Source organism: Nomascus leucogenys, chromosome 8 (genome assembly GCF_006542625.1).
Source record: "Nomascus leucogenys isolate Asia chromosome 8, Asia_NLE_v1, whole genome shotgun sequence".
Classification (NCBI taxonomy): Eukaryota; Metazoa; Chordata; class Mammalia; order Primates; family Hylobatidae; genus Nomascus; species Nomascus leucogenys.
In genome coordinates this window covers 51,390,558-51,412,439 of record NC_044388.1, presented here as the reverse complement: position 1 = coordinate 51,412,439, position 21,882 = coordinate 51,390,558, and the positions used below count along the sequence as shown (strand labels likewise).

At 47.6% G+C, this 21,882-nt stretch overlaps 1 protein-coding gene across 6 annotated transcripts; it reads right to left on the bottom strand.

The window, feature by feature from the left end:
• Positions 1-711: 711 nt before the first annotated feature.
• On the bottom strand, positions 712-21,546 carry NQO2 (N-ribosyldihydronicotinamide:quinone reductase 2). Of its 6 annotated transcripts, XM_030817238.1 has the most exons (9): positions 18,943-19,188; positions 15,225-15,345; positions 14,309-14,465; positions 12,408-12,499; positions 9,902-10,066; positions 7,403-7,533; positions 4,820-4,933; positions 3,466-3,567; positions 712-995 (listed from the first exon to the last, which is right to left on the bottom strand). In XM_030817238.1, the coding sequence occupies exons 4-9, from the start codon at positions 12,412-12,414 to the stop codon at positions 819-821; spliced, it is 696 nt and encodes a 231-aa protein (XP_030673098.1). In that variant the 5' UTR covers positions 12,415-12,499; positions 14,309-14,465; positions 15,225-15,345; positions 18,943-19,188; the 3' UTR covers positions 712-818. The 6 variants fall into 6 exon arrangements, with proteins under 6 accessions (XP_030673098.1, XP_030673099.1, XP_030673100.1 ...); XM_030817239.1 differs by lacking the exon at positions 14,309-14,465; XM_030817240.1 differs by lacking the exons at positions 14,309-14,465; positions 15,225-15,345; positions 18,943-19,188 and adding an exon at positions 21,528-21,546.
• Between the last annotated feature and the right edge of the window lie 336 nt (positions 21,547-21,882).

Sequence of the window (21,882 nt, the reverse complement as noted above, 5' to 3'; positions counted from 1 at the left end):
GAAAAGAAAATCTCAGCGAATGATGGTAAGAATAGAATTCAACCTAACAAGCTCATTATTAAAACATTTGATCTGGCTGTATACAATTCTGAAGACACTCATTCATGTACTTCATTAAATATTTCTAGTTTGCTAAAAATAGAATTACCCTTCAACCCAGCAATCCCATTACTGGCTGTCTACCAAAAGGAAAAAAGAAATCATTCTTTGAAAAGATGCCTGCACTTGTATGTTCATCACAGCACTATTTACAGTAGCAAAGACATGGAATCAACCCAGGTGCCCATCAACAGTGGACTGGATAAAGAAAGTGTCGTACACAGACACCATGGAATACTACGCAGCCATAAAAAAACCACGAAATCCTGTCCCTTGCAGTAACGTGGATGCAGCTGGAGGTCATTATCCTAAGTGAATCAACACAGAAACAAAACCAAATTCCCCATGTTCTAACTTATAAGTGGGAACTAAACGTTGGGTACACAGGGGTGAAAAGATGGGATCAAAAGACACTGGGAATCCAAAAGCGGGAAGGAAGGGAAGAAAGGGAGTGTTGAAAACCATCTATTGGGAACTATGCTCACTATTTGGGTGATGGGATCAATAGAAGCCCAAACCCCAGCGCCACACAATATTCCCCTGAAACAGTACTGCCCATGTGCTCCTTAAAGCTAAAATTAAAAACAAACAAAAAACAGAAAGAAAGAAGTATCCCAGGTAGCTAGGTTGTAATTTTATTTCATGACAGAACCATCTTCTCTTTGCCTGCGCCTGGGTCTCCTAGTGTGCTGCTCACGTGATGCCCACGTGCCACAGAGTTATTGCCCGAAGTGCCAGTGGGCCGTGCAGGGGATGGGTTCTTCCTTCCAGATGGTCTTCAGCCTCTGGGACCACGCAGCCACCATCCCCTTTCTTTCTTCTTCGGATGCAATTTCAGGAGCAAAGCTGATCTGAGGGGCAAGGACTTTAAATCCACAGAAGTGTAATGTGCCATGCTAAAGCCACAGGGGAAGAAGAGAACTCATTAGAAACTACACCTGTTACATACCATTCGGTTAAATGATTTAAGGGGGGAAATGATGTGAAACAAACCTTCAAAAAATCATGAAACAACCTTAATGTTTCAGGCAACTGAAAGCCAAACTTCCCTATGGCTTTAGGACGCAAGAGTGGTGAGAACTTGGGGCAGCTGCAATTTCCAAGCTCTATTTTTATAACTGCAATTAACCTACAATCTTTGCAACTGATTCAGACACCAAACATTATAGTTCTGCTTGATTGGGCAAATTATGGTATATTCACACTATAGATTATTCCAGAATGAGGTTATTTTAGCTATAGTGTGTACCATGGAAGTTTGTTCAAGATATCTGTTAAATGAAAACAACAACAAATTTTAAGCAGTATTTATGATATACCATTTATGTAAAAAAGCAGTAAATGTAATAAACCTATAATAAAAATTATGTATGTGAGAAAATACATAGGCCCTAAGAAAATAAATCAAACTATTTAAAGTGATTCTTTCTGAGGTGGGGGGGATTAAAGGGACTTTCTCTTTTTTATTTCATATTGTCCCATTTTTTTTGCCATAATATGTACTTCTGCAAACTGAAAAAAAATATTTTTTTAAAAGCAAGAAGAATTGAACTTGGCTAATGACACATAAGAGACCAGTTGGCCTGTGAAGAAGCAAGGTCAGGCTTGTAAATTATTATTTCCTTCAGTAGACTATCAGTAACTGGAGTCACATACTTTCTCCTTTCAAAGAGGACCACTTTTTTTCTAAAAATATCACACTCAACCCTCTGCATTACTTCCTTTAAAACCTACACCCACACCCAGGCCTGCCCTGTCAGGTGGGGAGTAAGAGGCCCACACACCACTTTCCACATTTTTTTCCTCGGGCAACATGATTTTATTTACTTGTTTGTTTGTTTTTGAGGTGGTTTCTCACTCTGTTGCCCAGGCTAGAGTGCAGTGGTGCAATCCTGGCTCACTGCAACCTCCATCTCTCAGGTTCAAGCGATTCTGCTGCCTCAGCCTCCCAAGTAGCTGGAATTACAGGTGCCCGCCACCACACTTGGCTAATTTTTGTATTTTTAGTAGAGATGGGGTTTCGCCATGTTGGCCAGGCTGGTCTTGAACTCCTGAACTTCGGTGATTTACCACCTCGGCCTCCCAGAGTGCTGGGATTACAGGCATGAACCACTGCACCCAGCCTCAGACAACATGAATTTATTACTGGAAACCAACTAAGAAAAAATTATGATTAGGAGGAGAAAACAGCAAATGGTCGGGGTAAAAAACCAATATTCAGCAATCAATAGCTTTCACCAATCCAAAGAACTTTTAGAAGATATAATTGAAGACAAAATCCTATTTATAATAGCAAACAACAACAAAAGCAAGGAATGAACTTAGCCAATGTGCACTGCCTGTAGGAGGAAAAATCTTTGTGTTTTGAAAGGACGTAATAGGATTAATTTCTCTGATATATGAAGAGTGCTGACAAATAGAAAATTAAAAAATACCAACAACCCAATAGGACATGGGCAAGGCACATGCACCTAGAGAGAGTTCACAGAAAAGGGGTGACGTGTGCATTTGCCCAGCAAACTCCTTACCCCTCAAGAACGAGCTCTCCTCCTGTCTCGACAAACCTCCCTTAAACAATCTGGAAGAACAGTTGACCCTTAGGTTTCTGGGTTCCCTGGAGCCCCTGACATGGAGTCTGCTCCCCACTCCCTCCCTCTGCCACCCCTCACCAGGGGTTCCTTCCTGGGACACCCCAGCATGTTGGAATGCTCTGCCCACCACCTTCCCTTTGGCAGGTGGCCATTACTCGGTCACCTTTCAGGCCCCAGGGACACTCACGCAGGCACTAAGGGGTTCCCTGGAGGAGCAGGCCTGGGAGGGGTCTGCATACTGGGAGATGGGTGTGGGCTGGCTCCATAGGCCTCCTGTCCGTGTGGGGGTTGGCATGGCCAGCAGAGACCAGCATGCGGCCATCAGAATGCAGGGCCCGGGGTGCCACCTGCCAGGGTCCAAGGGCAGTGCTGCCCTCACCAAGCACTGCCAGAGTCATGTGGGTGGCCTTCACATGCACGGATCACAACACACGCAGGGCCACCTTGGGGCCACTCTGCTGACCAGGCTACGCAGGTTTGGCTTAGCTTCCGCCCAAACCATATCAAAAGCTATAATTAGGGCATGTTTTCCCTATTGGTCAAGCTTTTCAAATCTGTCAAGCGAAGCATTTAAAAGGCGCAAAATGTTATAATTTTCTTGTATCCAGGGGAGTCAAAATGGTGTGGGGCATCACGCTTCCATCCCATCTCATCTCACCCCTCGGGTAGCTGAGGGCATGTATGTGTGTGCATGTGTGTGTGTATGCATGTGTGCATGTGTGTGTCTGTGTGTGCGTGTGCCAACAAGCAAGCGAGCCACCTGCAGCTGGTCTACCTGGAGTGGCCACAGGAAGTATCGAAAATCTCCATTGACTCCTGTCTTCGTGTGCATCTCGGCCGTGCCTCCCGTGGTTACGGAAAGGAGCGCTAGTTTACCCTGCAAGGGAGAAAGCAGATGCATTTGTGTGGACTCCAGAAGAGGACAAAAATGTTGCCGAGCCTCCAGCACACGGGCTCAGCACACGGGCTCAGCACAGCCAGCAGGGAACATGCGTGTGGATACCCTCCAGGGATGGACAAATGCAACACTCCCATCCATAGGTGACAACAACATCCCAAGAGGAGGAGACAGTCCAAGTGAATGGACCAAGTGGACACAGAAGCTCTAACATGCCCAGGTTGCTGGTGGAAACTTGGTTTCCATGACGCCATGTGTGATGGATACGGCCGAGGCACTGACCATAGGACAAGGTTCCCAGCACACAGGGCCGCTCAGTAAGTGGTAGCACCATTCATGGTCCAAGACACATCTTGGTTACTCAGTATGTTTCCCTTACATGCATTTATTTTCTGAAGCTTTTAGAATTTTAAAATCATTCCTTTTTTTTTTTTACTTTTTTCTTTCTTTTTTTTTGAGACAGAGTCTCACTTCATCGCCCAGGCCGGAGTGCAATGGTGCGATTTTGGCTCACTGCAACCTCCACCTCCCAGGTGCAAGCAAGTCTCCTGCCTCGGCTTCCCAAGTAGCTGGGACTACACCATGCCCGGCTAATTTTTGTATTTTTAGTAGAGACAGGATTTCACCATGTTGGCCAGGCTGGTCTTGAACTCTTGGCCTCAAGTGATCCACCCTCCTCGGCCTCCCAAATTGCTGGGATTACAGGCATGAGCCACTGCACCCGGCCTTAAAAATCACTGTTTTAGTAAGAATTCATAGCTACCACGTGTTGCACATCTACCAGGTTCCATGCCCTCCTCATCCTGCCATGTGGGTGTCACATGATCTTGTCTCACAGCAGGCACATGATGCTCAAGGGGGTGAACTTGTGCCAGGCCAGGGCTGGACTCTGCACTAAGGAGATACTCTCTCTGGAGCCAGAGCCAGCCGCCGGGTTGCCCACATAAGGTTGCCCAGGTCCCCTGTCACCTGACACCTGGCCCACTCCCTTGTTTGCCATGTGTGTAGTATGCTGTGGATGTGTCTGCAGCCCCACTAGACAAATGCTCCGTGATTTCAGACATGATGCTGTGTCCACCCATGTGCAGCGCATGGTGTTTTGTACATAGCGGGTGCTCAATCAATATTTGCTAAGAAAGGGAAGCAAACTAGAAATACAACTTGATAGAAGATGCATCCTCTGTCCCCTCACTCCAACTATCCATAGTGATCCTTATCCAAGAGCACATACCTGGAGCAAACCGGAATCGTAGAATCCTGGGATGTCAAAGGCAAAGCCCTGGCACAGCACCCTATCCATCCAGCCCTTCAGGATGGCCGGCACGCTGAACCAGTACAGCGGGAACTGTGGGCGGCAACACCAAAGAGAAACTGAGGCTGCGGCTCGCCTCAGGTTTCCCAGTTTAGTCTATCTGGCGATTTGGAATGAAGCCCACAGCCCTCCTCTTCCCTGGCAGCTGCGCAGGTGAGGGTAACCCTTATGATCAGCTCTGAAAGGTGCAGTGTGGGTGTCAGATGGGGACGGAGTTGACAATGGTCCTTGTTGCTGTTACAGGTAGCTCTGCATCCCCCAGTGATGACAGCCCCTGATGCTGGCCCCGGGCAGGCAGGGAGGGGACGAGGAGCTGTGCATGACACTAGCTTTGGAGCAGCAGTCTGTGACCAAGCCAGTCAAAAGGAAGGGTGTGGAAAAGCATGCGCCTTCCCCTGCCTGGGGTGTGTTGTTAGCATCTGGAAGTCAGACTGAGTTAGGTGCTGAGCAGCTATGGGTTTTGACACCAACTAAAGTCATATGTTTGTATTCCTTAGACCAGCATGAAGATCTCCCTATCCCATAGATGACTTAACATTACATCCAGTGTTACTGCCTGGGAAGGGAAATAAACATAGGCAATCATCTGTTACCAAAGGTGGAAGCCAATGTCTCATGTGCTTTCAATATAAAACAAACTCAGGACTTGGCATTGAAACCCAAGCTCCACAACCTGCTGCTGTGTGACACTGGCAAGTTACTTGACCTCTCTGTGCCTCCTTTTTCCTGATTCATCAAATAGGGCTACTAATAGTTCACAGCTCACAGCATCCTGGTGAGGATTTGAGGACACACCACAGTGCCCAAAACAGAATCAATGCTCAGTGAGTGGTGGGCTCTGATATTAGTAGTGTAGTAGTGATGAATGAAATTTTTATTAATGTTGAATAAAAAAATAACTTATAATGCAGACCCTCTGGACAAACTATCAGAAAAAAAGGGAAGGCAGGGAAATGGAGTGAAATGAAGTGAAACAAAAGAAAGGCCATTATAGAAAGGCCATTATAGCCTACCCAGCCACCGGGTTATGGGAGTGGAGTGGGTGCGAGGAGGAAAGCGGGCTCCACGTGGCCGGCCGACCCGAGGGGGACAGGAGAAGCAGAGCAGAGAGCTCAGCGTGGTTCTGCTGGGACCACGTGCCCCAGGATGCAGGCCCGTCGTACTGGCATGGTATTAAGGCATAGATGGTAAACTGCATGGTCACCTAGGCCTGAGGACTGTGAGTCCAACCACCTGGAATTAGGACAAAGGACGTCCTGCACTTCGGTCAGATTAGCAGCTCAAGGTCACTGAGTAAAGAAAGGGCTGGTGTCAGGAAGGGGTGCGCAGAGGCAAGCCTGGGCAGGGATGAGGCAGCCCTCTTCCCGCACATGCAGGTTGCTGTTATGAAGGCTTGGGAACCTCATCATTCTGGACAGGTGGTTTTGTCTGGAAAGTGGTCACATGCTCCTCATCCCCTGCCTTGCACTCACGTGGTGGGCTCATGCGAACAGTGCTCTCGTTCTCCCACCCACTCCCCGTCCTCAAGCAGGGTTGGAAAACAGAAATGATCTGAACCAATCAGATCCCTTGCTTGGAACTTCTGGATCTAGGGGATCCAGTCCCTGGGATGCAGTGAGAGAGAACCGAGCCAAGAGGCAGAAAGGAGCAGATGGGAATCCGAGGACGAGAGCAGCTACACAGCTCTGTCCTTGTGATCCAGGAGGCCCAAGTGACCAGAGCCCTTATAATAGATTCCCCTTTCTTTCTAGTTGGACAGGAATTTCTGTCAACCCAACAATTCCCTCAGAGCTCATGTGTGTACTCTGCTGCCAGGTTTACACAGTCACAGCCATGCCTGCACATCTTCCTTGCAGTGGCGGGAAGTGGCCTGATGAGTCAGCACTCCTGGAGGCCATTTTGCAGGGCCAGTTCACTCTGCAGTGGCATCACCTCCTTGTGAACAAATACAGGAAGGTGGCTGGGTTGAGGGTGAAGCAACCACTGAGAGGGTAGAAACCAGAGATTTTCCTCTTAATGATCAGGATATTTAAGGAGATGCATTTGGCCTGATTTACCCTGATAAACATTTATGCAGAGAAATGTGGTTCTCAAGCAGCCCCAGAATGTCTCAGGGCAGGAACGGGAAGAGAAGGGAAGCAACAAGACTGGCAGGTTTCAGATGATTCTTGGACCATTGCGCTAGTGGAAAGATCCTTCATTCCTATTTACATGGCAGTCGGGATTTGGAGTGAGTGATATTGGCTACGTGGATATCTTTACCCAATTAGGTAAAGTGTTTAAAGTAGTGTTACATCTAAGTAAAGTGTTTAAAGTAGTGTTGTAACTAGGTGAAGTCTTGTAACTAGGTGTTGTAGCCAGGTTACAGCATTTGCTCAGTAAGTGTGCAACTGTGCTAAAAACATTGATGCCACTTCCAGAAGCAGCACAAAACTCAATATTCAGAAAGAGTTTGTACATAAGATGAATCTGATTCAACATATTAATTAGAGAAAAACAAACCTGAAATATCACTAGGTCAGCCTCCCGAACCTTTTTCTGCTCATCAGTGATGTCACCAGCCAGAGACCTTTGCTTGTAGGCTTCGTAGGTTTCCACTCCATAATTGAAGACCTCAGGATTAGAAAGAGCACCTGTGGGGGAAGAGGCCAAATATTCTCACTCCTAGGTGGGCATCCGCAGCCCATTCCAACCATCCCGGTAGCACTGTGTATACTGGACTCCTAAGAGCAAGTCAAAGACATTTGCTGCAACCTGACCAGAAGCTGCACCCTGGGTCCAAGGTAGGGAAAGAGAAGCAGTCTGGGAGGGCCGCTGATTGTGCACTTCCTACCTAGCAGGTGCTGTGCTCTACACACATCACCTTTCTTCCTAACTGGTGAAACTGGTGTATTTCCCAATTTACCAGAGAGCAAACTGACACCCAAGAGAGGCTGGATGTCTTGTTCAATGCCAAAGAGGTCTAAAAAAATAAACTTTACACTTTAATTTCATGCTCACCTCCACATTTTTGAGTATCTGTGTCTTGATTTACATATTTTATATTGCTTATCTCTAGCTCTTAGCAGATCACTGTAGTGATTATTGTTTTTGATAGATTTGTCTGTTAGACTTAATACTAGTAATGAGTGGATTGTACACAATTATAGTATTAAGAGTGTTCTGTGTACTTACTTTTACCAGTGGGTTTTTACATCTTCAAATGTTTTCTTTTTGCACATTAGTGCTTTTCTTCCTTATTGAATTCCCTTTAGCATTTCTTATAAGGTGGGTCTGGTGGTGGTGCATTCTCTCAGCTTTTCTTTGTTTGGGAAAGACTTTCTCTTTCAGAGTTGAAGGCTAGATTTGCTGGGTACAGTATTCTTGGTTGACAGTTTTGTTCTTTCAGCACTTTGCAAATGTCCCACTCCCTCCTGGCCTATATGTTTTCTGTTGAGAAGTCTGTTGCCAGATGAACTGGAGCTCCATTACATGTTATTTGCTTTTAGGATCCTCTTTTTGTTCTTGACCTTTGAGAGTTTAATAATTATATGCCTTGGGGCAGTCCTATTTGAGTCAAATCTGTTTATTCTATGACCTTCCTCTACCAGGATATTTATCTCTTTCTCAAGTTTTGGAAAATTTTCTGTTATTATTTCTTTGAATAAGCTTGCTATGCCTTGCTCTTGCTCAGCTCCCTCTTAAGCACCAATCATTCTTGGATTTGGTCTTTTGAGGTAATTTTCTATATTTTATAGGAAATCTCCATACCTTTTTCTTTTTTCTTCTCTGTGTATTTTCAAATCACCTGTCTTTGAGCTCACTGATTTTTTCTTCTGCTTCAACCATTCTGCTGTTGGGAGCCTCTAACGAATTTTTCAGCACACGTATTTCCAGTTCCAAGATTTGTTTGATTTTTTAAAAATTATTTCAATCTCTTTGTTAAATTTAGCTGATAAATTTCTGAATTGCTTTTCTGTGTCATCTTGAGGATTACTGCATTTCCTTAAAGGTGCCATTTTGAATTCTTGGTCACAGAGCCCTGAATTCTTGCTCAGAGAGCCCAAACAGCGTCATCTCATTAGGTTCAGTCACTGGTTCCTTGCTTTGTCTGTGTGGAGAGGTCATGGTTCCCTGTTTATTGCTGTTTCTTGTGGATGACATCTATTTATTTCAGTCTTCTATGTCTGACTTGTTTTCATTTTTATTACATATATTTGCTTAGAAAGTCTTTGCAACTTTCTTACTAAATTTCTTTTTTTTTCCCTCTACTAAGTCACCACCTCCTTTTTGGCACTAGATGGTGGTTTATGCCCAGGTTTGCCTCAGCTCTAGTAACTGTTCAAAGTGATGCCCGTCCTGAATATGAGAGGTTCCAAAGGGGATAGCATGGTAGTGTGGGAAGGCTGGCTAGCCGCTCATGCCCAGGAAACCTGCTGAATGTACCTCCTACAGTGTGGTGCTGCTGAACAGCCACTCTGGTTTGGTATCTCCTTTGGCTAATTTACAGATCAGAGTTTCCAGGGCTGGGGACAATACTCCCATCTCCCTCCTTTGTCTCTGGCTGTTGTCAGGGATATTTCTCCATTTAGGCACTCCTGATGCTTCCCGTGGGTTGAGGCAGGAACAGGTCTCCTTCCTGCCTGTTTCTGGGAACCCCAGAAAATTGAGAAGCTGATTGTCCACCTTGATCTCTTTTTCCAGTGTAGAACCTCTGACTTGGGAGGAAATTTCCCACACAGTTGGTGCTGGGTAGTTTGTGAGGAGGGGTGTCGTGGGTATGATAGTCCAATCTCTTACCATCTGCTTGGAGTTTTTTCACTTATGTGTGGTCTTGGGAACTATTTCATCTTCATATTTGACTTCTGGGATATTGCTGGTGATAATCTCAGTGCTATCTGTTTTTGGAAAGTGAAGCTAGCTTGCTTCTATAATGCCATTTTGTAGCTGGAAGTCAACATTTTTTAAAGTAAAAAACATAAAAATGGTTTTTACAAATACAGCATTTATCCCATGACTCACCAGTGATATCCTTCCTTGTGGCCCTCGGCTCAAAGTTCATGGCGTACAAATCAGACACCGTGACGGTGCAGCCCTGCCTGCTCAGTTCATCTACAGCCACATTCTTCAAGGATCCGTTGAAAGACCTGGGTTCCTCGTGTGCATAGACAATGAGTACTTTCTTACCTAAATCAGGATAAGAAACAGTTCCTCTTGAAGAACAACCTCTCTCTGTTAAATTCAATAAAGACTAAGATGAAAATTGAATGTTTAGGTGCATCATAGTAATTGAAGCTAAGAAATATCAAATTTTCTTTTCTTCCTCTCTCTCCTTTTTTTTTAATTTTTTTAAGACAGTCTCACTCTATCACCCAGGCTGGAATGCAGTGGCATGATCTCAGCTCACTGCAACCTCCGCCTCCCAGGTTCAAGCAATTCCCATGCCTCAGTCTCCTGAGTAGCAGGGACTACAGGTGTGTGCCACTACACCCAGCTAATTTTTTGTATTTTTAGTACAGATGGGGTTTTGCCATGTTGGCCAGGCTGGTCTTGAACTCCTGGCCTCAAGTGATCCAGCCGCCTTGGCCTCCCAAAGTGCTGGGATTACAGGCATGAGCCACCGCACTTGGCCAGAAACACCAAACTTTTTCTTTTCTTTTTTTTTTTGAAACAGAGTTTCGCTCTTGTTGCCCAGGCTGGAGTGCAATGGCACGATCTCAGCTCACTGCAACCTCTGCCTCCCAGGTTCAAGAAATTCTCCTACCTCAGCCTCCTGAGTAGCTGGGATTACAGGCATGAGTCACCATGCCTGGATAATTTTTTGTATTTTTAGTAAAGACAGGGTTTTTCCATGTTGGTCAGGCTGGTCTCGAACTCCTGACCTCAGGTGATCTGCCTGCCTCGGCCTCCCAAAGTGCTGGGATTACAGGCATGAGCCACCACACCTGGCCCCAGAAATACCAAACTTTCTAATAGGTGGCAGTTTTAAAGTCATGGACATCTTAAAAATCCAGTTATTCATAGCTCAACATGACAATACAATGGGTCAAATTATATCTCCTCAAAAATACCACCACTAAATCTCTTAAAAGACCAACTTAATTTGGTTATCCTCCATAAGAAGGTTTAGACCAGCTCCCTAACACCAAAATAAAGAACTGCTGGAATTAATCTTCCATGCTAACCCAACATTTGCAGATATCAGCTACAGGCACCTTTCAGTGTGGCACAGTTCTGCTTCCATCTCCCCCGGTCCATCAAAATCTGACACTTAAACAAAACATGAGGAATCAGACCCGCTGGTGTCGTGGGAAGGCAGGACCACATGGAGCCCATCTTTCAGTGGTGATGCTGATAACAAAGAGGACTCTAGGAAGAGTCAGGCCTTCCCGGCACTGGGTGTATCGTTCACAGCAGGGGCTTCTGGAGCAGTATTTTCCTCTTGGAAAGAGTCTCCAGGATTATATACTGACTTCCTCTGGGAGGCAGCCTGGTGATTTGTTTAATTAAATTTACCCTGGTAACCTTTAAGAAGATGTTAAACTCTTGATTTAAATTTTTCATAATGAGACTCTAAGGAGAAAATACACATATCAGTTTGAAGCAACGGGTTTCAGGGCATTGAGCTGACTACAAAGGTTGAATTCCATAAGTTAGATTAATGGTTAACATTTTAATTTTGCTTTCTCAGACTTATTTCAATAAAGGGACTATATTTAGGGGCTTAACAGGAGAATAGATGTAAATGAAATACCTACACCAGTGGTTCTCAACTGGGGCAGTGTTGTGCCTGCCAGGGGACATTTCTCAACGCCTGGAGACATTTTGGTTTGGCACAGCTAGTGGGGGAGGAGTGCTACTGGCATCTGGTGGGCAGAGGCCAGGGATGGTGCTAAACACGGTGCACAGGATAACCCCCAAAACATAGGATTATCTGGCCCAAAATGTCAGTAGTGCCAAGGTCGAAAATCCTAATCTACACTATAATGTACAGAATACGGTGAATCTGTGTGTTCTAACATGAAAGGCTCTCCATGTTATATCGTTAGGTGAAATAAAAAAGTTGCAAGATTGCATGTTCATGTATACATGCATGATAAGCAGTTGCAAAAGTAAAGATAGAATCGTACTGAATTTTTACCCAAGGTGCCTCCTGGGGTTCATTCACTTGAGCCCCTGCTATGGCCCAGGGAGAATTGCAGGGCCTAGAGGCACAGCAAAGACAGGATAGGCAGGGCCCCACTTTTGATGAACTTACATTCTGGAGGGAGTCGAAAGGAACAATAAAACAAGTGAGAAAATAGAAAACAAAATAATTCCAGATAGTTTATACACTTCGTGTGGCTTGGATTTTTTACAACAATGTATTCAATTTCTGATTAAGAGTCTAACTCCTACCTGGAAGGTCAATGTGGGAGGGTCACTTGAGCTCAGGAGTTTGAGACCAGCCTGGGCAATACAACAAAATCCCATCTCAAAAAAAAAAAAAAAAAAAAAAAAGTCTTACTCCACAATAGTGAATCATTACCTGCCATGGCATAAGAAGCTGGATTTCTTCTCTCTGATTTGGTGGGTGGCTGGGGCTTTCAGGCGCAGTCTCTCTTCAGCGAGTCCAGCAATCTGGAAGACAAAATGAACCCAGGGGAGGTGGGGAGAGGCACAGGTGAGGTCGGCTGTACCACATCTAGGAGTCACTGCTGCTTCCTGACAGACACGCAAACACATCAGAGAAAGACCTCTCAAGAGAGGCCAGGAATCTTCTGGAGATTTAGGCCTCAGAGGACAAGCTACGCAGGATGTCAAAACCCATACTTTTTTCCTTTTTTGAGAGGACTCAGAACCTTCCATCCAGGCAGTCATACAGCAAAGGACTCAGGAAATGAGCCACGGTAGGAAGCAGGAGTTGAGCCTCCTTGGCCTTCCTGCCTTCCCCAGTTTTCCCTGTCAGATCGAGCAGAAGGCTGGGGGATCAGTGAACCGCCACACCACCAATGGGTGCCTGCACTCCTCGGCTGGTGCCAGACACTGGTGGGCCAGCACTGGCAATTGTCGGCCCTTCCCCTCACTTGAAAACAATGGGAGTTGGCTTAGACCCAGGCTCCAACCAGAAGTCTCAGAGATTCTCCAGGGATGCCGCAGAGGCCAGAGGAGACCCCCACGTCAGACAGACTTGGTGCAATTTCCAGCTCAGCCCATTGTAGCTGTGGGCCCCGCAGCACATCCCTCCACCCCTCTGTGCCTCAACTTCCTCATCAGCAAAGTCACAGCATGGCCCAGAAGAGTGAGAGAGAGACAGTTGCTATGTGCAGTGCCTGGCACACAATGGGGCTCTGGAAAAATGTGAGTTCTCCCCAGGGGAGCCTTTGGCCTCACCCCCTCCTGGCAACCTCTGAAATTCTGGCTTCCTTCTGGGAGAGACAAGGAGACACCAACAAACCCCCTCTCTCTACCGTAACAAAACAGCTCAGATAAAACTTAACAACAAAAAAGCAAACAACTCAATGCAAAAATGGGCAGAGGGCTTGCACAGGCTTTTCTCCAAAGATGTATGAATGGTCAGTAAGCCATGAAAAGATGCTTAGCATCACTAATCCTCAGGGAAATGCAAATCAAAACCACAATGAGATCCCATATCACACCCATTAGAATGGCTACTACCACCAAAAAAACCAAATCACACACGTAGGTGAGGATGTGGAGAAGTTGGAACCCTGTGCACCGCTGGGGAAAGGTCGAGTGCTGCCGCTGCTGTAGAGGTGCTGTGCCCCCAAAAATTACAATTAGTAAATGAGAATTAACATATGACTCAGCAATTCCATTTGTTACTCTGAACCCAAAAAACTGAAAGCAGGGTCTTGAAAACCACTTGCCCACCCATGTTCAAAGCAGCATTTTCCAGAACAGCTAAAACAAGGAAGCAACCCAAGTGTCTTATCAGTACATGCATGAAAACAGCCAGAAACCTCTACCCTTAAGAGTGGCTAAAATGAGGTCAGGCACCGTGGCTCACACCTGTAATCCCAGCACTTCGGGAGGCTGAGGCAGGTGGATTACCTGAGGTCAGGAGTTCGAGACCAGCCTGGCCAACATGGCAAAACCCCATCTCTACTAAAAATACAAAAATTAGCCGGGCATGGTGGTGTGCACCTGTAATCCCAGCTACTCGGGAGGCTGAGACAGAGCAAGATTCTGTCCAAAGAAACAAAAAACAAACAAAAAAAGTGGTTAAAATGGCCAATTTTATGTGAGATGTTCTGTACCACAGTAGGAAAAACTGGGATAAAAAAACAATGCAGAGAGTGTGACTAGGGCTTAGTGTGAAGACACGCATCGCGCATGTTGTGTCCAAACGACAATGTGAACCTATCAGTGTGTCTTTATGGCAAAACAAAAAGCACAGAAACACACAAAAGTGGTGCTTATCCCCACCAGGACTGGAATCTTGAGCAGGGCCTGAACGAGCATCTTCCAGGGCCCACTCCTTATCTCCAGCTGTCCAGGAGCACAGGCACAGGGCTGGGGTCTGCAGAATACTGCAAGAAGTGAGGTGGGTGCTGAGGAGTGGGCTCCACCTAGGCCAGGTGCCCTGTGGATGGAAAGGAAAAGAGGCTACATCATTGTGGCTGAAGCTGAGTTGGGGGCAGGCATGGGACTTAACAGAGTGGGGCACTGTCACCCTCCAAGAGGAGGCAGGCAGCTCTGATCACTCCAAACACCCAAAGGTGACTTCAAATCCTTCCCCATTCGCTTGACTTCACTGGACAGCTGGGCACCTGCATCTTTGGTGACTGAATATCGCCACTCTGGTTCCTTAAGGACAGACCCTGAATTGATTCCAGGAATCCACACGTCCTGGTAAGCACTACATTTCCTAGGCTGCCTTGCAGTTGAGATGGCCAGTGAGGTGTCAGCAGAAGTCACGGGCGGGAAGTCACAGTCCAAGAAATACCCTCACAGTCACAGCAGAAGTCACAATCCAAGAAATACCCTCAAGAAGCTAACTCAGCTGGGGCTGGGAGGTGTGGGAGCTAGTTCCCTCTGGCTTTGTCGCTGGCTGTCTTCCCAGCTGGACTGTGGGATGATGCTAGGGCTCAGTCAGCCTTCTTGTCGTCCTGGGGATGGAGGCTATGCACCAAGGGCGGGGAGCAGAAATACCAAAGGAACCTGGATTCCTGGGGCTCTCATGGGGCTGCAAGACGGTGGTGGATTGGCAACAGCAGATATTTGTGTTTATGTATTTTCCACGCAGAAACATCTACAATGGCACTGAGTCTGTAGCGAGGGCCATGCACTGCCAGTCTGAAACTGCATAAGGCCTCCAGGCACAGGATTTGTGTCCAAGTACCTCGCTGTGTTAAAGGCACATCACAGCACCAGAGAATGTGGGAGAGGTCACATTCAACCATTCAAAGCACAGGGAGGTTCCTATTCTGACACCAGCAACACTTACAGGGGTGAACCTAAAGCTGGGCAGTGAGGAAGGAAAGGAAAAAGAAAGTTTATGAATACAGGTAGGATTGTTTGAACAGGTAAGTTGCACTATAAATCACAATAAAAGATAGTCTGTGTACCACTAAAACAGAAGAGTTGGCCTCCATGAGGATGAGGCCTTTGGGTCTCCAGGCATTTGCCAGCTCTCCTAGCCTAGGGGCAGGGGCACCTGCACAGCCCTCTGCTTTTCCTAGAATTATCGGCAGTGAGCATATGTCAGGGAGAGACACGGTTGTCTTAGCACTGAGGCTGAAATCCTGGATGTTCTTGGGAGGGCAGTGATTATGAAGAACAAGTTACTTGTCTAGTCCCTGGAGGTCACTCCTTAAAGCCTCCTGATGAGGCAAGTTTACAGGATCCATGCTCCCTGAGCCAGCGGTGACACCCACACTTGGCAGTGAGAAGTAGGGCTGTAACTTACAGGGTAAGCCAAAATGGTGGGTCGGAAAAGGGATTTATCTTAAAGGAAAAAGAGAGGAGAGTGACTTCATCATTAGCCCTGGTAGACAGTCACTGCCTGGAGGTGACTTTGTAGAAAGCAAACTTTGGCTGTCACAGTGCATAAGGAGGCCTGGGAAATCCCAGGGAAGCAGAAGTCTGGTCGGTGAGGCCCAGCACTTTGAGAGGCTGAGGCAGGAGATCACTTGAGCCTAGGAATTTGAGACCAGCCTGGGCAACATAGTGAGATCCCATCTCTACCAAAGATTTTTTAAAATTAGCCAGGTGTGGTGGTGCATGCCTGTAGTCCCAGCTACTCAGGGGGCTGAGATTAGAGGATTGCTCCACTCTGGACTGGGTGACAGAGTGAGACTCTGTTTCAAGAAAAAAAGAGAAAGTAAAAGAAAAAAAGAAAGCCTTTTTGGGCTGAACTGTGGTTCAAAAAAAAAGAGTTGGGTAGTGGTAGATGCAGTCAGGGAGGTGGGAGGGGTCTGACCCAACCCCTCCTAAGGTAGGGGTGAGCATTTTATTCTAAGCCTGACAGAAAGCCCTTGGAGCCTCTTAAGCTAGAGAGTAATATGGAATGATGGCCACTTGTGGTGGCTCACACTTGTAATCCCAGCATTTTGGGGGGCCGAGGTGGGGGGATCACCTGAGGTCAGGAGTTTGAAACCAGCCTGGTCAATGTGGCAAAACCCCCTCTCTACTAAACAATACAAAAATTAGCCGGGTATGGTGGCACGTGCCTGTAGTCCCAGCTACTTGGGAGGCTGAGGCAGGAGAATCACTTGAACCTGGGAGGTGGAGGTTGCAGTGAGTCAAGATTGTGCCATTGCACTCCAGCCTGGGCAACAGAGCAAGACTCTGTCTCAAAAAAGAAAAAAAAAATAGAGTGACATGAAATGATTTGACTTTGTAAATGTTGCCAGTGTTTCTGCAGACTGGGGGAACACCTTATCTTGATTCCCAAAGTGATTGCCCGAAGACACGTTGTTTGTATGAAATGCTTCATTTTCACTCCTCTAGACAGGGCATCCATTCTTCAGCTCACCACTCCCTTTTGTATTCCTTGGCCCAGTTTACATGTTTACATCATATGCCTGGTGGCATGTGAGTTTGTGACTTCTGTCTCCATCCCCCTAGCAGTTAAGAATAAGAATCTGAGGTCCAAGAGCTGAGTGACTGACTCAGCTCTATTTGAGTGACTCAGCTCTATTTTCTATACTATTTGAAACAGTGGGGAAAGACTCCAACCCAGGCTCTTGACTTGCAGTGCGTCACTGTTCACTTCACCCCAGACACTTCCCTTGGCACCCCATCCACAGCAGTGACAGTTCTCTCCCTTGTTAGAAACTATGCACCTGCCCAGGCCTACAGGAAAAAAGAGCCACATGGTTATTAAACTGTATATACCAGGTCAAATGGGCTCTGATATTTTTTACGTGTACATTATTTAATTTTAAGATGTTATTTTGTAATGTTTTCACTTTATTTCCTGTGCCTCTTTCCATGTGGACAGTCCCCCTGCTGGGCATTCTAACAGACAATATTTCACAGTATATTCAGTGTGTATTCGTGCTGCAGCTAAACCATTGCCTGCATACACTTTTGTGCCCATTTTCCTATTTGTGGGACCTTAGGTCATTTCCATTTTTTTCCCAAAACTATAAACCACACAGCTAGAAGTGTATATTATTTAATAATTGTTCCTTTTCATGTATTTCTTTGGCTGTGATCTTCGGAGATTAAAGGTTAAACTGATTTATTTTTTTCAGAGATTAAAGGTTAAAGAAGCTGATTTTTGACCGGGCACAGTTGTTCATGCCTGTAATCCCAGCACTCTGGGAGGCCGAGGCAGACGGATCACCTGAGGTCAGGAGTTTGAGACCAGCCTGGCTAATATGGTGAAACCCCATTTCTACTAAAAATACCAAAAATCAGCTGGGCGTAGTGGCACGCACCTGTAATCCCAGCTACTCAGGAGGCTGAAGCAGGAGAATAGCTTGAACCCGGGAGGCGGAGGTTGCAGTGAGCTGAGATTGTGCCATGGCACTCCAGCTTGGGCAACAAGAGCGAAACTCCATCTCAAAAAAAAAAAAAAAAGAAAAAAAAAAAAGAAAGAAAAATGGGTTCAAGACCAGCCTGGCCAACATGGTGAAACCCCCGCCTGTACTAAAAATACAAAAATTAGCCGGGCATGGTGGCAGGTGCCTGTAATCCCAGCTACTCGGGGGGCTGAAGAGGGAGAATTGCTTGAACCTGGAAGGCAGACGTTGCAGTGAGCTGAGATTGCCCCACTGCACTCCAGCCTGGGCGACAGAGTGAGACTCTTCTAAAACAAAAAAAAAAAGAAAGAAAAAAGAAAAAGAGTGCCGGGAGCAGTGGCTCACGCCTGCAATCCCAGCACTTTGGGAGGCCCAGGCGGGCGGATCACGAGGTCAGGAGTTTGAGACCAGCCTGACCAACATGAAACCCGTCTCTATTAAAAATACAAAAAATTAGCCAGGCGTGGTGGCGCGCCCCTCTAATCCCAGGTACTCGGGAGGCTGAGGCAGAAGAATTGCTTGAACCTGGGAGGCGGAGGTTGCAGTGAGCCGAAATCGTGCCACTGCACTCCAGCCTGGGCAACAGAGTGAGATTCCGTCTCAAAAAAAAAAAAAAAAAAAAAAAAAGCTGATTTTTTTCCCCAGAGAGATTATAGGTTAGAGAAGCTGATTTTTTTTTTTTTCACACTGCCACAACGTCCTTGACAAAGGCAGCGGAAACCAGTGGTTCAGCCGCGCCTTCAGGGCAGCGCGGGGCAGCGCACGGGCCTAAACCCCGGTACCCCCTTTACGGACTGACCTTGGGCCCGCTGATTCCTACTTGTAATATGACTATGATACCAGCACCCGCTGCATAGGGTTGAGGGCAGATTCCACCAGACGATTCGACACCGGGGCCCTGCGTGTGGGCGCGTTCCGTGAGAGCCAAGCACGATCCTATGTACAGAATGGTCCCTGGCCCGGGCGCGACGACCCACAGGGCCATATGGCCGGCCAGCTGAAATCCCAGAGAGCGTTCTGGCCCTCCAGTCCGGGAACTGTCCTTCCCAAGTCCCCAAGTCCCCCGGTCCCCGACCGGGGATCACTCACCTTCCGACCAGCGCACGCCCCAGTAGGAGCCGCACGGCTGGGACCCGCGTCTCCCCAAGGACCGCTCTAGGAGTTGCGCCAGGTTCCAGCCGCACAGGGCCGCGCACTCTCAGACGCCTGGAGGGCGGGAGCGCTGCGACTGCGCCCCCGGGGACCAGGGACCGGCGCCAACCTAAGCAGCCCAGAACCTGCCCCGCGCCGCGGGACTGCAGGCCTCTTTCCCCAGCACGCCTGCCACACCGAGGCCACGCCCACTCACCCGCCCCGCCCACATCCCACCCCGGCTGTGCGGCGCCTCGCTCCGTGCCCGCCCACGCCCAGGCCCCGCCTCCACACTGCGTCCCGCCCCACCCACACCGCTCCTCGGCCCCTAAGCTCCGCCTACTCCCCGCCCCTGAGGTCCGCCTGGGGCCTCGCCCCGCGATCCAGGACTGGGGAGGACCCTGCCGGTTTCCAGGGAGGTGGAAACTGGATTGACAGAAATCCAGCGCGGGGAGGCTGTGCCGAGAGGAGGGACGCCCCTGCCCTGCGTCTCCCGCTCCCTATCCCTGGCAGGTATCCTGGTTACAGAACGAGGGTCCGTGGTGCAACAGAAAGAATGAGCCACTGATACACTCATCAGCTTGCTCGGATCTCCCGAGGAGTTACGCTGGTGAGAGAAACCAGTTCCAAAGGTCACTCACCGACGGCGCCGCTGGTGTACTGGTATTATGCAAGATGCCCCCGCAAAGGTCACGCACGGATGGTTCATTTATCCAAAGAACAGAGGAGAGAAATGCAGGACTCATTAGTAGTGCCCAGGAGATAGGGAGGCGGGTGGGTGTGGCTATAAAAACGCAACCCAGGGGGTGCCTGTGAAGGAAATCTGCGTCCCGCGGAACGCAACACGCCGTTGGGATACCGGACTGTCCTTTGTGAGATGCCACCATCGGGGGAAACCGGATGGCTCCACAGAAAAAGTTCGTTTAAAGGAAAATGGTTTAAGGCCAAGGAAATACCTAGAAAACGTAAAGTCTTGAAACCAGAGCCGGTGGGGAGTTATGGGGGGCGGTGCTGGTGAACAGTTTGGGCCGACTGTCTCTTTTTCCAGGGCTTGCTGGCTTCTGCCACCTCATTTGGCAGTCACCTGCCACTGTGACCTCCCCAAGTCCCTTCTCCAAACTCTATACCTTGATTTCTGGTGTCCCGGGATGGCCCCACTCCAACAATAGAGCAGAAGGAAGGAAGGTTTCCCCTGTGTTTAGAACGTTCCTAACGAAAATAACTGCAACTCTTGATTGCACCTCCTGAGGGTCGTTGGGACTTTCCCTCTCAGATACTTACTGGTTCATTCATTCGTTCATTTTGCTTTAACTCACAGTGGCCCTCCCCATCCTAAGGTGCACTGCTGGCATGGGTCTATGTGTTGATGATGTTCTCCTTGTCTTCAGAGGTGAGAATGTGCCCTCCCTCTGAGATGCCCTCTTGCCCCTGAGCTCCCCAGCAGGGAACAGGCTGCCTTGTCTTGTGAGTCCAGATCCTGGGAGCAGCTTTCATTTAGGAATGGAGCAGCAGGTCCTGGGAGTGTTGGCGCCTGCGCGCTCATCATGCGAGTCTGTGATGCAACATCACCACCTTGTGGCAGCGAGGAGCTATCACAACGTGGACTGAGCAAGTTGCTCCCTGCTTGGGGTTGGAAGCTGGACTGGCCTAGTTCCCTGGGTCTTTTGTAACCTGAATGGTGGTAGATTCCAGGACAGTTCAGTAGGAACCCACCCTCAAAAGGAAAATAACAGAAGTTCCTGCTAATCTGGTATTGGGGCTGAGCAATTACTGCAAACAAATGAGATGTGACCATAATTGCATCCTGAGTTTGAGGAGGAGGTCATGGTACTAAAACGAGATAAAATCAGCTCCAACGACAAACATCATCTCTGGGGGTTTCTAGATTCTCACTTTTCATTTAATCCCCAGCCTTAGTGGAATGCAAGAGTCGGAGTCGGCATTCTGGGCAGGGAGGCAGGTACATATTTCCTTTTCTCCCCAACGCCCCATGTTTCTATTTCTGAATAAAATGAACCATCATGGTGCTAAGATAAGGCTAAACTAGCTGAGCCACCTCCTGAAGAGGTCATTGCTTTTGTTTTTATTTAATAAGATTTCTTTCCCTTCTGCTACCAGCATCCCTATTCCTTTGGAAAACAGCTTCTTCATAATAACATAAAAGTTTTTGGATTTTTTGTTTTCTTTTTTGGGTAGCAAAATCTGTATAACATGAAATTTGATATTTTCACCATTTTAAGTGTACAATTCAGTGGCATTAATTACCTTCAGAGTGCTGTGCAATCATTACAATTATTTATTTTCAAAACGTTTTCTTTTCTTTTTTTTTTTTTTTTTTTTGAGACGGAGTCTTGCTCTCTCACCCAGGCTGGAGTGCAGTGGCGCAATCTCGGCTCACGGCAAGCTCCGCCTCCCGGGTTCACGCCATTCTCCTGCCTCAGCCTCTCCGAGTAGCTGGGACTACAGGCGCCCGCCACCACGCCCGGCTAATTTTTTGTATTTTTAGTAGAGACGGGGTTTCACCGTGGTATTAATCTCCTGACCTCATGATCCGCCCGCCTCGGCCTCCTAAAGTGCTGGGATTACAAGCGTGAGCCGTTTCAAAACGTTTTCATCATCCCAAATAGAGACACTTGGGTCGGGCGCCGTGGCTCACGCCTGTAATCCCAACACTTTGGGAAGCAGAGGCAGGAAGATCACCTGAGATCAAAAGTTTGAGACCAGCTTGGCCAACATGGCAAAACCCCATCGCTACAAAAATTTGCCAGGTGGTGTACACCTGTAATCCCAGCTACTCAGGAGGCTGAGGCAGGAGAATTGCTTGAACCCAGGAGGCGGAGGCTGCAGTGAGCTGAGATCGTGCCACTGCACTCCAGCCTGGACAGCAGAGCAAGACCC